Source organism: Euprymna scolopes, chromosome 30, assembly GCF_053919585.1.
Source record: "Euprymna scolopes isolate OS-2025 chromosome 30, ASM5391958v1, whole genome shotgun sequence".
Taxonomy (NCBI): domain Eukaryota; kingdom Metazoa; phylum Mollusca; class Cephalopoda; order Sepiida; family Sepiolidae; genus Euprymna; species Euprymna scolopes.
In genome coordinates, this window is record NC_136511.1 from 58,087,535 (window position 1) to 58,101,515 (window position 13,981).

General features: G+C 35.6%; 1 protein-coding gene and 1 pseudogene across 1 annotated transcript in view; one reads left to right on the top strand and one right to left on the bottom strand.

Annotated features, from left to right (window-relative positions):
• LOC145254822 (GMP reductase 2-like) overlaps positions 1 to 13,981 on the top strand; it is an 81,987-nt gene that overhangs the window by 38,207 nt on the left and 29,799 nt on the right. The window contains exons 2-3 of the mRNA XM_080113651.1: positions 9,000 to 9,119; positions 11,525 to 11,608. Coding sequence (XP_079969777.1) covers positions 9,000 to 9,119; positions 11,525 to 11,608 — 204 coding nt within the window. The remainder of the gene's footprint in view (positions 1 to 8,999; positions 9,120 to 11,524; positions 11,609 to 13,981) is intronic.
• On the bottom strand, positions 10,857 to 11,003 carry LOC145255030 (U2 spliceosomal RNA; annotated as a pseudogene).

Here is a 13,981-nt window from a genome sequence, read left to right on the forward strand (position 1 = left end):
ATAAAGCAGAGACAGACTTGCAACATCTCTTCTGTGAGATAGAGGTTGCAGGGAAGAGAAAAAGGCATCCCCTATGAGGCTACGAAGTCTATTTTGAACTCTATCAAGGCAGGATAAGTCCTTTCTAGCAGCGCCTGCCCAGATGTGGTAACTCTACTCCATCCTTGGACGTACCTGGCTCATATAAGTAGAGAATTACATCAGCAGGTAGATATCTACTGGATCGATAGAAGGATCCCACCATTTTTCCAGCAACCTTGACAACAGATTTGATGTACGTGTTCCATTTCAGATCAGGAGTAAAGATCAAGCCCAGAAGCTTGTCAAAACATGAAGCCTCCCCAAGAAAGAGCCATTCATTTCAATTGATGCCAGATGGGGATCAGTGTTGATGATGTCAAGATATAAGCTTGGTTTTTGATGCATTAAAAGTAACCAGCCACTCCTTTCCCCATTGCACCACATGCTCAAGATCAGAGGAGAGAGAATCAGAGAGAACTTGTTTGTTTACGGTCTTTGATGTGCTACCATAAATAGTAGTGTCATCAGCATAAATGTCTATGAATGATGTAAGAATGTGATTTGGAAGATCATTAATGTAGATCAGGAAGAGAGTTAGGCCCAGGATGGACTTCTGAGGAACTCCAGTATTAATACTGTGAGCTTCTGATTTCTGTCCATTAACCACTACTCTTATGAGCCTATTAGTGAGAAATGATTTAATAATTGAAAAGACATTTCCAGCTATACAATAGCTGGAGATCTTGTGAAATAAACCTTTAGGCCATACCCTATCGAAGGCCTTTGATATGTCAAGAGCAATTGCCCTAGAAAGGAAGCCTTCATCGAGAGATTCGCTAATCATATGAGATATAACTGTAAGCATATCTGCTGTAGATCTAGCACAATGGAAACCATATTGTATGTCACCAAGGTTATTTCTGCTGAGATGGTTGACTACTTCTCTATTTAACATAGATTCCAGCAACTTACTCATGACGCACAGGAGACTTATTGGCCTGTACTGAGAGGGAGATGACTGATCACCTGAATTCTTAAATACAGAGCATACTGATGAGATTTTCGAGGGTGATGGGAAGCAATTCTCCTTAAGACAATGCTTAAACAGCTTTGTAAGTATGGATGCTAGTTCTGGTTGAAGTTTTTTGAGCACTATAATTGGAATGTTGTCAGGGCCAGTTGCTTTACTGGAATCAAGGTTTTTGATTAGCTTAGCAATATCACATACAGGTATTTGTATGCCACATAGCGTGTTTTCTGATACAGGAGAAAAATTTGGGGGTTGGTGGCCTTGGTTGCAAAGGGTAGTAGCTGCAAAGTTCTTTGCAAAGAGTTTGACTTTGTTTGATGCTGACGAGATTACCTCAGGTCCATTGATGATAGTTGGGATAGAGCACACGCTTCTGTTCAGGATTCTGCTTGTTATTTGCCAAAGCTGGTGGAAACCAAGCCGCTGCTCAACTACTTTGGACTTGATGGTCAGAAGATCCAAGTGGAGACAGAACGGAAGCTGAACATAGTTCAGAGCAAGTTGTGAGAAAAAGGTCTAGAAGAGTTGCATACTGGCCGTCATTGTCGGGCATACGGGTGGGTTCGTGAACAATCTGAGTGAGGTCATAAGCAATAGAGAAATCGTGACAGAACCTCCCTTCATCACTGGTCTTGTTTGAGTGCATTAACCATTCCACATAGTGAACATTGAAGTCTCCATATACGTGAATGTTAGCTGAAGGTAAAGCAGACAGGACGTGGTTAATTTTCTCAGATATGCTTTTAAAGGTAGTAACTCTGCTGTTGTGGGGGCGATAGAGAGCAAATATAAATGCAGTAGTGTGAGTAAGTGCAACCCGGAAGCACATATTGGGTAAGTTAGGATCTTCTCTCAAGATGTCCCTACCACAGGGAAAGCCATCTTTAACGTAGGCACATATTCCATACCCATGGCGATCTTGGGGCTCAGATTTGAAAGTTAAGTGAGAGTATTCTTTAATTACAAACTCATCTAGGGAAATAGTCTGTCCAATACCAGTTTGCTTAAGAATAATAGATCTGGTTTAGTCTCCTGTAATTGGGTTTCAACGTCTGGAAGGTTAGAATGTAGACCTCTTATGTTGCAGGAGGAGATATGGTAGTGGGAGTCTACATTGGAAGTTGGAGATCTGGGTTTAATTGTGTATTTTTTCTGGAAACTTTTCATGATGGAGTTTTGGGATTTGTGGAATAGGTCGACAGACTTGCTTAGGGCAGAGAGGGAAAGTAAGAGAGAAAAAGAAATGAAATGTATTTTTTTTTTTTGTAGCACATAAGATAAAGCCGTAACAATTACCCACTAATATGGCATTGAGAAGCCTGACCAGAAGCTACTGCATGGTCTAGAATCCATTCACCAAATGGCAATACAGCAGCCCCAGTACTTTGCACCTGCTAATAGGACAGCCTCCTTAGTGGTTAATCGGGTCCCTGACTATCAGCCATATAACGTCAGCCCAGATAAAACATTTACCTCCAGCACCCTTACTAGTGACATGGTCACAAGGATAGACATAAAAACAGAAAATTTCTGACATCTCTGGCGATTGTTCATGCAAAATAATGCCAACCTAAAATACAGCTTCTCTCTTTGTCAGAAAAATCACTCATTAAAAAATGAGAACTGAGTGACAAATAAAGAGAAGCGAGAATAACGGGAGCTGCTGATAACGCATTCACAACGCATTGTCTACTCCCCAATTAAAAAAAAAAAATCTGATTTTATTAAGTATTGTACTTAATAAAAGTCCAATTGATGTGTTTAAGGGAATGTATGGTGATAGATTCGCCTTTCACTAACTGAAAATTAATAGAATTACCTAATATATTTAGTTGATCTTTAAGATCAACTTGGTATATATAATAACATTTATGGACGAGAAAATCTTTAAATACTGAAATAAAATCTAGTTCAATATATAATTGTAAAACCATTTATTTAAAAGTCTGCATAAGAAAATATAATTTTAATAAAACAATTTCCTAATGAAAGCAACATTGGATTTTTATAAAGTAAAAAATTTCAATGCAACATTTTTTGAATTAAAGCAACTTTGAAGGGTCAACAACAAATTAATGATTTAAATGAAACATTTTTCCGAATTAAAGCAAAATTGGATTTTTTTTTAAAATCATTTTTTGAATTGAAGTAAAATTGTCCCTTCTTCTTTGACTGAGAAGCGCCACCTGGCGACAGTTTAGTGAAATGCATCCAAAAAAGATGACTGCCGTCCCCATACTGCAGAGCAAAAAATCAGTTTCTCGTATAAATTTAACACAAAATAAACCTCCGTTTCTGGGCCTTTCTAGCGTTTTAGGACAGTTAACAATTTTGTTATACCAGTAATCCTAAGTCCAAGTAGCTATCATTTAGGGTTGAGACAGAATTAGTTTATAAGACCATTAAGAATGTTTTAAAAAGTAATTTATGGTGGAACATGATTAATATAAAAAAAAAAAAAATCAGCTATGAAGAATTTAAAATATCTGGTATAAATACTTAAACATAGGGGGTTACTGTATGGAATCATGTCTATGGGGAACTATGTAGTGAGTTGAGCAGCTAGATGTCTGTTCACATAATATTTGAACTTCTGCAAATCAATACAAACAGGGAAGACAGAAAAAGGGAGAGAATTCCATTGTATAGCAGTCTGAGGCAGGAAATTGTTAGAGTAGAAGGCTTTTCGTCATCTAGAGATCTCAGCAGTGAAGGAGTGAAATTTTGCTGCTTGATGGGTTAGTTAAATATATGTCAAGAGGGGGGAGTCACAAAAACTGAGTTCATCAAAGCACATTTCATTGAATTACTGGTAAAACAGGCATAGAGATGCAACATTGTAGTGATGGGACATGGATTGGAGCTTGGTTGATAGTGTGAAACATTAGGTTGATGATTCATTTTTGGAGCCTGACTAAGAGGGAGACTAGTGAGAGATGCACCATGCCAGATGTTACAATACTCCATGTATGGGTGAATAGTGGCTTTGTAGAGATATAAAATGCTTTAAGGCAAGACCAATGATGAGGGGATGTTCTGTCATGATTTCTCCATTGCTTATGACCTCACTCAGATTGTTGATAAATGTACAGAAGCTATCCCAGTCAGCCATAGATCACCCGTGTGCCCGATACTGACGGCCAGTATGCAAGTCTCCTAGACCTTTTTCTCATAACTTGCCCCGAACTGTATTCAGCTTCCATTCTGTCTCTACTTGGATCTTCCAACCACTCTGTTGTATCAGTTAAGATAAAAATGAAATGTAATAAGTCCTCAGATGTACCTCTCCATTGTACAGTATATCGATACTCTATGGCTGACTGGGATAGCTTCTGTACATTTATATCAGATCTACCTCTGTGTTCTATGTTTAAAAAGGATGTGTCCTCTATAGTATCAGACCTTTAAGGCAAGCGTCTCCAAACTCTAACCCATGGACCAGATCTGCCCTGCCTGCCAAAGCTCTTATGGAAAACATGAAAATAATCAGGGAAAATTTGAAAAAATGAAAATTTGTGGAAATAGTGCAGTGGTTTTTCTTTGTGTTCAGAAAATGATTAAAAGAATGATATTTTGGAGAACGAGATTCACTAAAAAGCAAAGCTAATCAGCAAAATAATATAAAACATGTTCACATCTACTTTTTTATTTTTTATTTTGATCTGTGTAGCTCTAAAATGTCAATAATATGGTCCCCTTCCCCTGTTTAATAACTTTGGAGACCCCCTGCTCTAAGGTGTGAGTAATTTTCTAACACAGTTAGAAACCTGATAATAAATTGTTCTACTGTCTGCTCCACTTGAAACCGGAGATATAATCAGTCTTAAAAAAAATAAAAATAAAAAATAAATTGCCCTACTGTCTGCTCTCGACTTTGGCCTTTTGGCCAAGATCAAAGTGTAGTATCTATTCTTCAGATGCTGCACTTCCATTTCTTGTTCTCTTTCAGTGGAGGAGCTGTCCTTCACGACTGAGACAATTTTTATTTTTGTACCTTTTCTCCACGTTAAAAAACGACCCTGGTGTCTAACTCTGTCCCATGGGGAGGCATTGTAAATAGGTACTGTCTGCTCCACTTGAAACCGGAGATATAATCAGTCTTAAAAAAAAAAAAAAAAAAAAAAAAAAAAAATAGAAAAAAAATTACTCGGCACAACCAAAGTTCCATTCTACGACCATCTGTGCAATACTTAAACAGAAATTGATGGAATCTCCTCGAGTTCTGTACTTTGACCAAATTAATTTTTACAGGTCTAATCTTGAAAATAAAATCTTTAATACAATGAAAAAACTTATTTATGTTAGGTATGTTGACATGTTTCATCCCTGCAGACAAATTAAAAAATCTATTCCAAAACAAATTCAGTATTTGCATTCCATTCACCTATGCATGGAATCAAGTTAACATCAGCAATATAAAATGTTGATTAACCAAAACGAAATTGCCTCCGTCAAGAAAGTTCAATGGCATTGTTTTTTTTTTTTGTCCTTATTTAGAATTCAACCTAATTAAAAAAAAAAAAAAAAAAAAAAAAAAAAAAAAAGATAAAATATACTGAAAAATTTTTATGATGTACGTACCCGTCATGGAGCAAACATGCCATATTCTAAAACATCACATAAATTGACCAAATAGTTTAATTTTTAATTAAGAAAATGAAGTTTTATGAGGTAGCAAAACGGAACCATCTTATGTCGCCATTTTGAAAAAAAAAAAAAGAAAAGAAAATAAGGGCATATAAGTCTTCTCTAATTAAAATTTGTGAGATTAACCTTGTAATGCTAACGATATCACATTACTCGATATAAATCATTTAAAAATGATTTTCTTTATAAAAATTAAAGTACCTGATCAATTTATGTACTTTTTGAAATATGTCATTTATTTTGTTTAGTTTTCATAACGTGCAATATTGGCGTGGGCCTGTAGAACACCTAAAAAAAAAAATCCCGTCATATATTTAACAAAATTTACCTTTTTAATATGTAAATTAAAAATGAATAAGTATCGAAAATTTCATGAAAATGTGACGATTATTTGATTTTTGCTCGATTTTTTAAACATGAGTATGTTTATGGTTACAAAATCATCACTACATAAGAACGTTGTTTCAAGGCGCTGATAATGTAAATACGATTTTAGTCTTGCATTTTCATAATTTTTATATGCTGTAAAAATTAAAAAAAAAATATTAGTTTATTTGAAGCTTCTTCTTTTTAAATTGTACAAAAGTTAGGATGATAATATTAAATTACATACATCATGTATGTAATTTAGGAGGGGGCTTAAATCTGTGGCGCACATTGGAGGTACCTAAAGACCTACATCAGATCCATTGTCAAAATTGTTGGAAATATGTTAGGATCATTTTACAGCTCATGAAAGAATTTCACTCCTGACGCAATCTTTTACTTGTACAAGAACCAAATACATCCTAAGATGGAGTACTCTTGCCACATCTGGGGAGTATCCTTTCCTGCCTTGACAGGGTAAAAAAAAAAAAACGTCTTTGAAATCTAGTGAGTGAGGACCTCCTTGCCCCCTCCACTTCCTCTTACTCGCAGAAGAGCCATTACAGGTCTATCTCTGCTCTGTCATTATTTTTATGGGAGGTGCGCGACTGAGCAACAATCTATGACCCCTTCGTATGAAACATTTGCAAGAAATACTCGTCTAACTACAACTGTCACCAATTTCTCTCACTCTGTACATTTGCTTAAAACTAAACAAAAATTCCATGAGCAAAGTTTGTTTCCTAGAACTATTCGTCTGTGGAACACAACACTTTTGTTCTGCTTCCCAGCTAACTATAACATGGTTGTTTTTAAGTCCAAGTTAAACAAGTTCTTTTTGATCTGTCCTCTTATATAATTAAACCATACCTAGGTTCCACCATTACTAATTGTCACTGTGTTGTCTCCCCTGTCTAACTCTCATTAATCCTTATCATAGAGTGGCCTTCAGGCCTTGATAAACAGTGCCCCCCCTGCCCCCCCCCCCCCCAAAAAAAAATCTAAAGAAAAAAAGAAAAATGTTGACGACTATATATTTCCAAGCAAATTTTGATTTCAGCATTTCACATATACTATGAAATTAGCAGTAACATTCTGTTTTTAATGTTCCTATTTACTTGCCTCTCCGCGAGGGCGGAGTTAGACACAAGGTCAGTTTTAAATGTGGGGAAAATCCAGCTCCCTTAAAAAGAGGCACTCTTGATAGGAACAAAAATTAAAATGATCTCGGTCATGAAGGATTTCTCCTCCACTGACCGAGGGCAGAAAAGGTGAAGTGTAGCATCAGAACAGATGCTACACTCTGACCTTGGCCCAAAGAATGTTATTTTATGTGATAATTTTTAAATCGCAGAAAAGGCGTAGATAAGAGAGACAAAACCAAGACAAATTATGTCAAAGTCTGTTCTCACAATCAGAACCACGTTCGTACATGATTATGGAATTGACTCGAGTTAAAAGGTCAGGAAACAGTACTAATAGTTGAGCAGCTTTGGTTAAAGAGTTTAAAAGGGGTGAATCAACAGTGATAATAGAAAGAAAATTACAATGCAGAGTAAACGAATTATGATTTGGAAATTTAAAAAAGAAAAGCAAAGAAAATAAATTGCTAAAGATACGTCCAACATTGTCACTAGAGAGATAAGTCCAGCCAAGAGAGTGTGTATTTATTTCTCTCCCGCAGTAAGAAATGTGACACAAGGATCGGAAAGTAGGGTTAAAAAGTCAGCATCTCACGAGGAAGGGGCATTCTGACCCACAAAAATGCCTGGTCAACCTTATCAGCATTCCCCAGTAGGGATGCCTCAGGTGATTAGCAATAAATTAACTCCTTCTGAATGAGAGAATGAAAAGCCCAGAATAGTGAACCTCACAGAACTGCACAGGAGCAGTAGTATACCGCAAACAACAAGGAAAAGGTCATTACAAGAATGGTCTAGACTTGGTTGATTTTTTGGCCGAGGGAAAATATCCCTGGCGAGTAGAGTAACAGACAATAAAAAGTGTAGATGTGTGCTAGGAAGCACGTTCAGTATTGCATGTGAATAGCAAACTTTCTACAAATGAGTAATATTTAATAAGGAGAAAAAAAGCCACACAAAGAATTGAAAATATATCTGATTTGGAGGTCAACCACCCAGAATTGTTGTGAGAATAACATCCAAGATAAGATCAGTAGTTTCAATCATCCAGATAATATAAATTATAGATCCTCATTTAAAATATTCTAAAACATGTAGGACATGTACCTGACATCTCTCTATATATATGATGGCTACTTCGAGCCTGGTCCTGGATATGACCTAAAACTATATCCGATAGTGAGGCCCCAGCTTGCGGGTCTTGGGGAGAGTGGAACCACCCTTTAATTGCCATTGCTCTCAGGTCTACTCTGACCCGGAGTGGTAGTACCTGTTAGGGTCCCCACTATGGGTTAAATAGAATCCGATTTACAAAACAAATATACTCCATTAAAAATCATTCCTCAAAATAACTAGATTTGGCATTAAATAACCTGAAAAAGGTTGATATGCCGTAAAATAAAAACAACCAAACCAATACTTCGAGCCTTTTAGCTAGGAGCAAAATGTAATATTTGTTCAGATATTATACTTTACTTTTTTTTTTATATTCCTGAAATCTTCTAAACTTGGGCAATTCAAATTTTTGTCTCAATTGAGAGTGACTATTTCTGGTGAGCTGGATTGTCCCTACACTAAAAGCCTACCTTGTCTAATTCTGCCCTTGTCGGGACACAAATTAATAAATAGGGACTCTACTAAATAGTTATGTGTGTGAGGCAACCTTGTGTATTTGTTTCATCTTGTGAAAATTCTTATGCTGGTATGTTGCCCTTATTATAACATTTTTATGATACTGACCTTTCTGTATTGCTGTTTTTATTTTGTTATTTCTAACATTTATTTTTTAATAGGTTGATTTGGTCCGAGAGTTTATTTTCCGGAACAGTGGTCGAACCTACCAAGGAATCCCTGTTATGGCATCAAATATGGACACTGTAGGGACATTCGAAATGGCTAAGCAACTTTCTAAGGTAAGGACTAATAAAGCATTTGTAATTAAAATTTTTTTTTTTTTTTAATTATTTTACATTAATTTTTACAATTCTCTTTGAATTTTTGGAGGTCTTTTTTTAAGAGTTTCAATTTAGGGGCGAAAATTTTTAGGGGGAGCCATTTTTAAAGAAATATTTTTAATGGAAATTGATTTTAGGTAATACTTAAATGTGAAAGCGAAGTAAACACAAACAAAATGAGTTCAAAAAGCGTAATATAACTGGAATGGTAAATGTCTTTCTTAGAACTGCACGCCTGTGAAACTGTCTTCCGTTTTCCCGCTTTCCAGCTGACTAAAATATGGTTGTCTTCAAGTCCAACAAAAACAAGTTCTTGATGAGCCATTCTACTTAAGTTAATAAATTTACCGAACTTCCATTATTAACGGTTATACTATATTGTCCAATTTACTACTGTACACTCTTTAACCGTTATCCTCGAGTGGCATCTAGTCCTTGATAAATGGTGACGCTTATGTAAAAAAAAAAGTCTTTGATAATTTTGAGAATAACAAAAGAAAGCTGTAAAAAAAAAAAAATGCTGTAAGAACGGAATAGGAAACGGAATTAGGCCAGCTGCTTAGTAGAAAATAACAAGTTACGTTTTAAATTTAAATATCAATTTACTATTAGCCCTATTATTTCTATAATGTTTCTTTATTATTATTTTTTTTGTTTATCATTTGTACCAGCAATAAAAAAAAAAAATCATACTTTAAACAAACAAACAAACAAAAAATTTTAAAGAATAGTTTTTGGAATCTGAAACGAGGCTAAAATTTTTACCGATTACAATACTGATTTCGATACCTTCAAAAATTCTGATTTTCTTCGATTCCTGATTCTAATTAATTGTCCCAACACTAATTCTCAACCTTGTGTCATACATGCATCATTACAGAAAAGTTCACAAATTGTCATTCATACATTTGTGTCTTGTTCCTTCTGTATGCATCTCTGTCATGATCATTCCAGACTGAATAAACCATGTTCTCTAATTAAAGTTACTGTCATACTTTTATAAATGACTTGAGACAAAACACTCGTCATTTATTTAACACCATCTTCATCCAAAATAACTAAGTAGTGAGCGATCCAAATCACTAATTTATTATTGATGTCAGCCCATATCATTTTTGTCTGAACACTTCCTCTCATTTTCATTCCTTTGGTACATTTATTTGCAATAAATCTTAATCATTCTGTACCATAAGTTAGAAATATTTGATAGTATTGCAATATTTTTTTATGTGTGGTACATATTTATTTGCTTCCCCACGTAAGCAAAATATGACACAAGATCGGTTTTTATGTGGAGTGAAGGGGGAGGGGATGGTATATATATATAGGGTTGCCCCTACATGTACCAACAACCAATTGCCACGAGGGAAATGGTCTCAAAGTGCAGCATCTGGGAACAGATGGTATTTATTTGCTCCCCCACCGAGCAAATTAGGCACAAGGCCAATTTTTAATGTGAGGAGTGAAGGGAAGGGGAAGGGAAAAAGGGGACCAGCTCCTTAGAGGTGGAAAATGGGAGCTGGTTAAAGGTCAGGTATGTGGGGTTGCCCCCACATCTGGTCCCTGCTAGTCATAGCTAGTCATAGCTTGCAGTATCTGTCGGAACAGATGGTATTTATTTGCTCCCCCACTGAGCAAATTAGGCACAAGGCTGTTTTTAATGTGAGGTTAAAACCAGCTCCCCTAAAAGTAGGCAAAAAGGGGGCACTCTGGTTACCAAAAATAATAATTGTCCCAGTATAGAGGGTTTCCCCTCCATTGACTGGTACAAATTATCTTAAGTGCAGCATCTGTCGGAACAGATACTACACTTTGATCTTGACCAAAAGGCCAAGAAGAAAAGTTGTCTGATGTGAGTATCTGGGAACAGATACTACACTTTGATCTCAGCCATGTGTGGTATGATTACAGAAAGTTGGAAGGTTCTACTTATAGGCACTGGCGATAAGAACTGATCAATCAAATGAAGCCATGTTTTGCTAGCAACCAATCGGAAACTAGAATTGTTCCATAAAAATATCGAATAGTTCAGCATTCCTGCACATGATTTTTTTGTGTCCAACACCAGAAGGAATTTGCTCTCCTTCTGCAGACTTTTACAATCCGACACTTGTACAGGTCGACTACCCAACGGAAAACCTATTCTTCGTCTTCGTTTTTACAATTCAAAACTTTTCTGATTAACAACTGCCATTTTGTTTGGAACAAGATTTTTCTTTTTCTTCTGAAACCAAAAATGGATTTTAATTCAAAAGATAACAATTCATATTTATCTTGGTATTTTTCTATTGTAGATTTTGTTTATGACTTGGACACGATTAACATTTTCATATTTATCTTGGTATTTTTCTTTTACTTTCTAGCATCGCGTGTTCACAGTAATTCACAAACATTATTCCTTGGAGGCATGGAAAGAGTTTGCTGCCAAGAATCCAGAAACTTTAAAAGTAAGTAGAGAAAGTAATCTATATATCTATAAAAGTGAGAATGTATGTGTCCGGATACTTCTCAACCTATATACTCAATTTTTGATTTACAGACTTGAAATTTGGTATATAATGTATTCAGGCATGTGAAAAACTTTATAATCAGTTTTCATCCAGAAAAAGGGCTGCTAAGTAGTAAAAATTGAAAAATTGGTACATGGGAGTCATCGGATTTTCTTGTTTGCTAACTGTTTCATGCGTGAATCATTTATATCATGTTAAGCTTAAGTAGGTTTGAAAACCTGCTGTAAAGATTGTCAAGCTGGCCAATGGTTATCGTACATGACTCACTGTCTTTAGGTTTCAGTTTCAGCTTGAGTATTTTTTTACTTACAAAAAGTGAACTGTTTAGAAAAAACATAATACTCGCATGACCATGTCTCAATTTCTGTTTTTTTTATTTTTTTTCAAGGAATATAACGTTACCTTTAATATTGGGCAACACTGGGTACGTCTTCTAGTTGTTATATATTCTTATGTATGTTTGTATGCATTATCATTATCCATTTTATCATCTCTTTTTGGTAAAGATTCTCACATTTTCTGCTAGCCTGCAATCTGTCTTCAGACTTTAGCTGTCTTGAGGATTTATTCCATTTAAATTCCATTGTCTGAAATCCTTATTGATTGTATCATATGCCACACTTCAATACCCTCGGTATTCTACATTCGTACAGCAGCCTTATTACACGCATGAAATTATAACTATTTATTGATTTTAAACTATCAGTAAAACTAAAACTTATGAATCATAATAACAAATCTAAGTAAAAATTTCTTGGAGCATACAACTTTCTTCTAACCTTCCACCTCAGGGTCTCTGCATTTTTTTTTTATTCGAGAGTCACTCCTCTCAATCTGGTCAAACTAATGTAGCTGAGTGGTCAGCAGAAGTTTATCAAGCTTTGGATTTTCAACCTCACCAATAGGATATCAGCCAATATGTTAGATTTTATCTGACCTGACATCGCATATGCATTGCTCTGTCATTAGGCTGAAGTTGGGTAAGTGAGGACTGGGAGAGGGCCAAGCACTCGATCTCCATACAGTATCACACAGTTGTTATATACCGTTCCCCTGGTTACGAGAGGGATACTTCATGATTTCAGGACTGGTAACAACTCACAGAACTTACCCCATGCCAATCTTGTGCTAATGGTAGAGCTAAACTTAAAATCATCTGCAGTACTTAACATAGTTATTATATGTAGACGAGCTAATAATCACGGCAGATACGATGGATCAAATACTTGAGAAATTTTGAATTTGAAGAGGTGGTGTGGAAGCCAAAAAACTAAAGTTGAATCTCTCAAAAATGAAAATGATGGTCAGTGTCTGAGAATTACAACAACTGAAAGATTCTAGTCAGTATCCATGTGCCGTATTCAGAAAAAGAAGTGAGATCCAATTCCATACAATGCATGCGATGCGTATTATGGGTTCACAAAATGTGTAGTAGCCTGTTTGGAAAGCTGATAGACCTTGACTATAATATATAAGGTGATAGCTCGGAAACTGAGATTGCAGACTGTCAGAAAACATCAAATGTCTAACGAATGGAAATTGAACAATATTTAGGAGGTGAATTTAGATTTACTTTATTTTTTAATAAATGAATTTGGTTTTTGAAGTTTATAATTTGTTATTTTTTCTCAAAACATGATTAATTTCTACTATTTTAATTGCAAGGAGTGTTGTGTAATGGGGGTTTCATATTGAAGAGATATGACGCGGAGTTCAGATTGGGGCACATATAACGGGAGTCATGTAATACATAACGATAGTGATGAGAGAGAGGGAGAGACGTTTATACAGTTTTGATATTTCTTGTAGCACATATATGGAGGAGGGGAGATACATATTCTTGGAAGAGTTACACAATGTTCATAATAAGATGTTTAACACATTACCTTTTTGGTGTTAAATGATGACACATGACAAAAGTTTTACAAAAACATGAAGATGATACTTTATTCATTGGACCAGTCGAATGTTAATGGCATCAGGAATTCACATTTGGGATCTACATAGTTTAATGTTCTTTCCTTCACTTCCAAAGAACTCTGACTCCAACTCTCTCTCTGAATGACTAGCAGACTCAACTGTTTTGCCTTAACTACCCTGATCTGACTAACTCTAGCTCCTATATTGAGAATCCCCCTTTTGCTATGACGTCAGAATTGTTTCCCCAAACGTGATCAATTCATGTGGCTATGTACACGTTTTTTCTAACACACTTTTGACAACAAAGAATTCTCTCCTAACATTTTTTAACCTAAGCTATTTTTTAACAATGTATTTTTAATTTGTATTGTTCATTCTTTTTAGCTGACA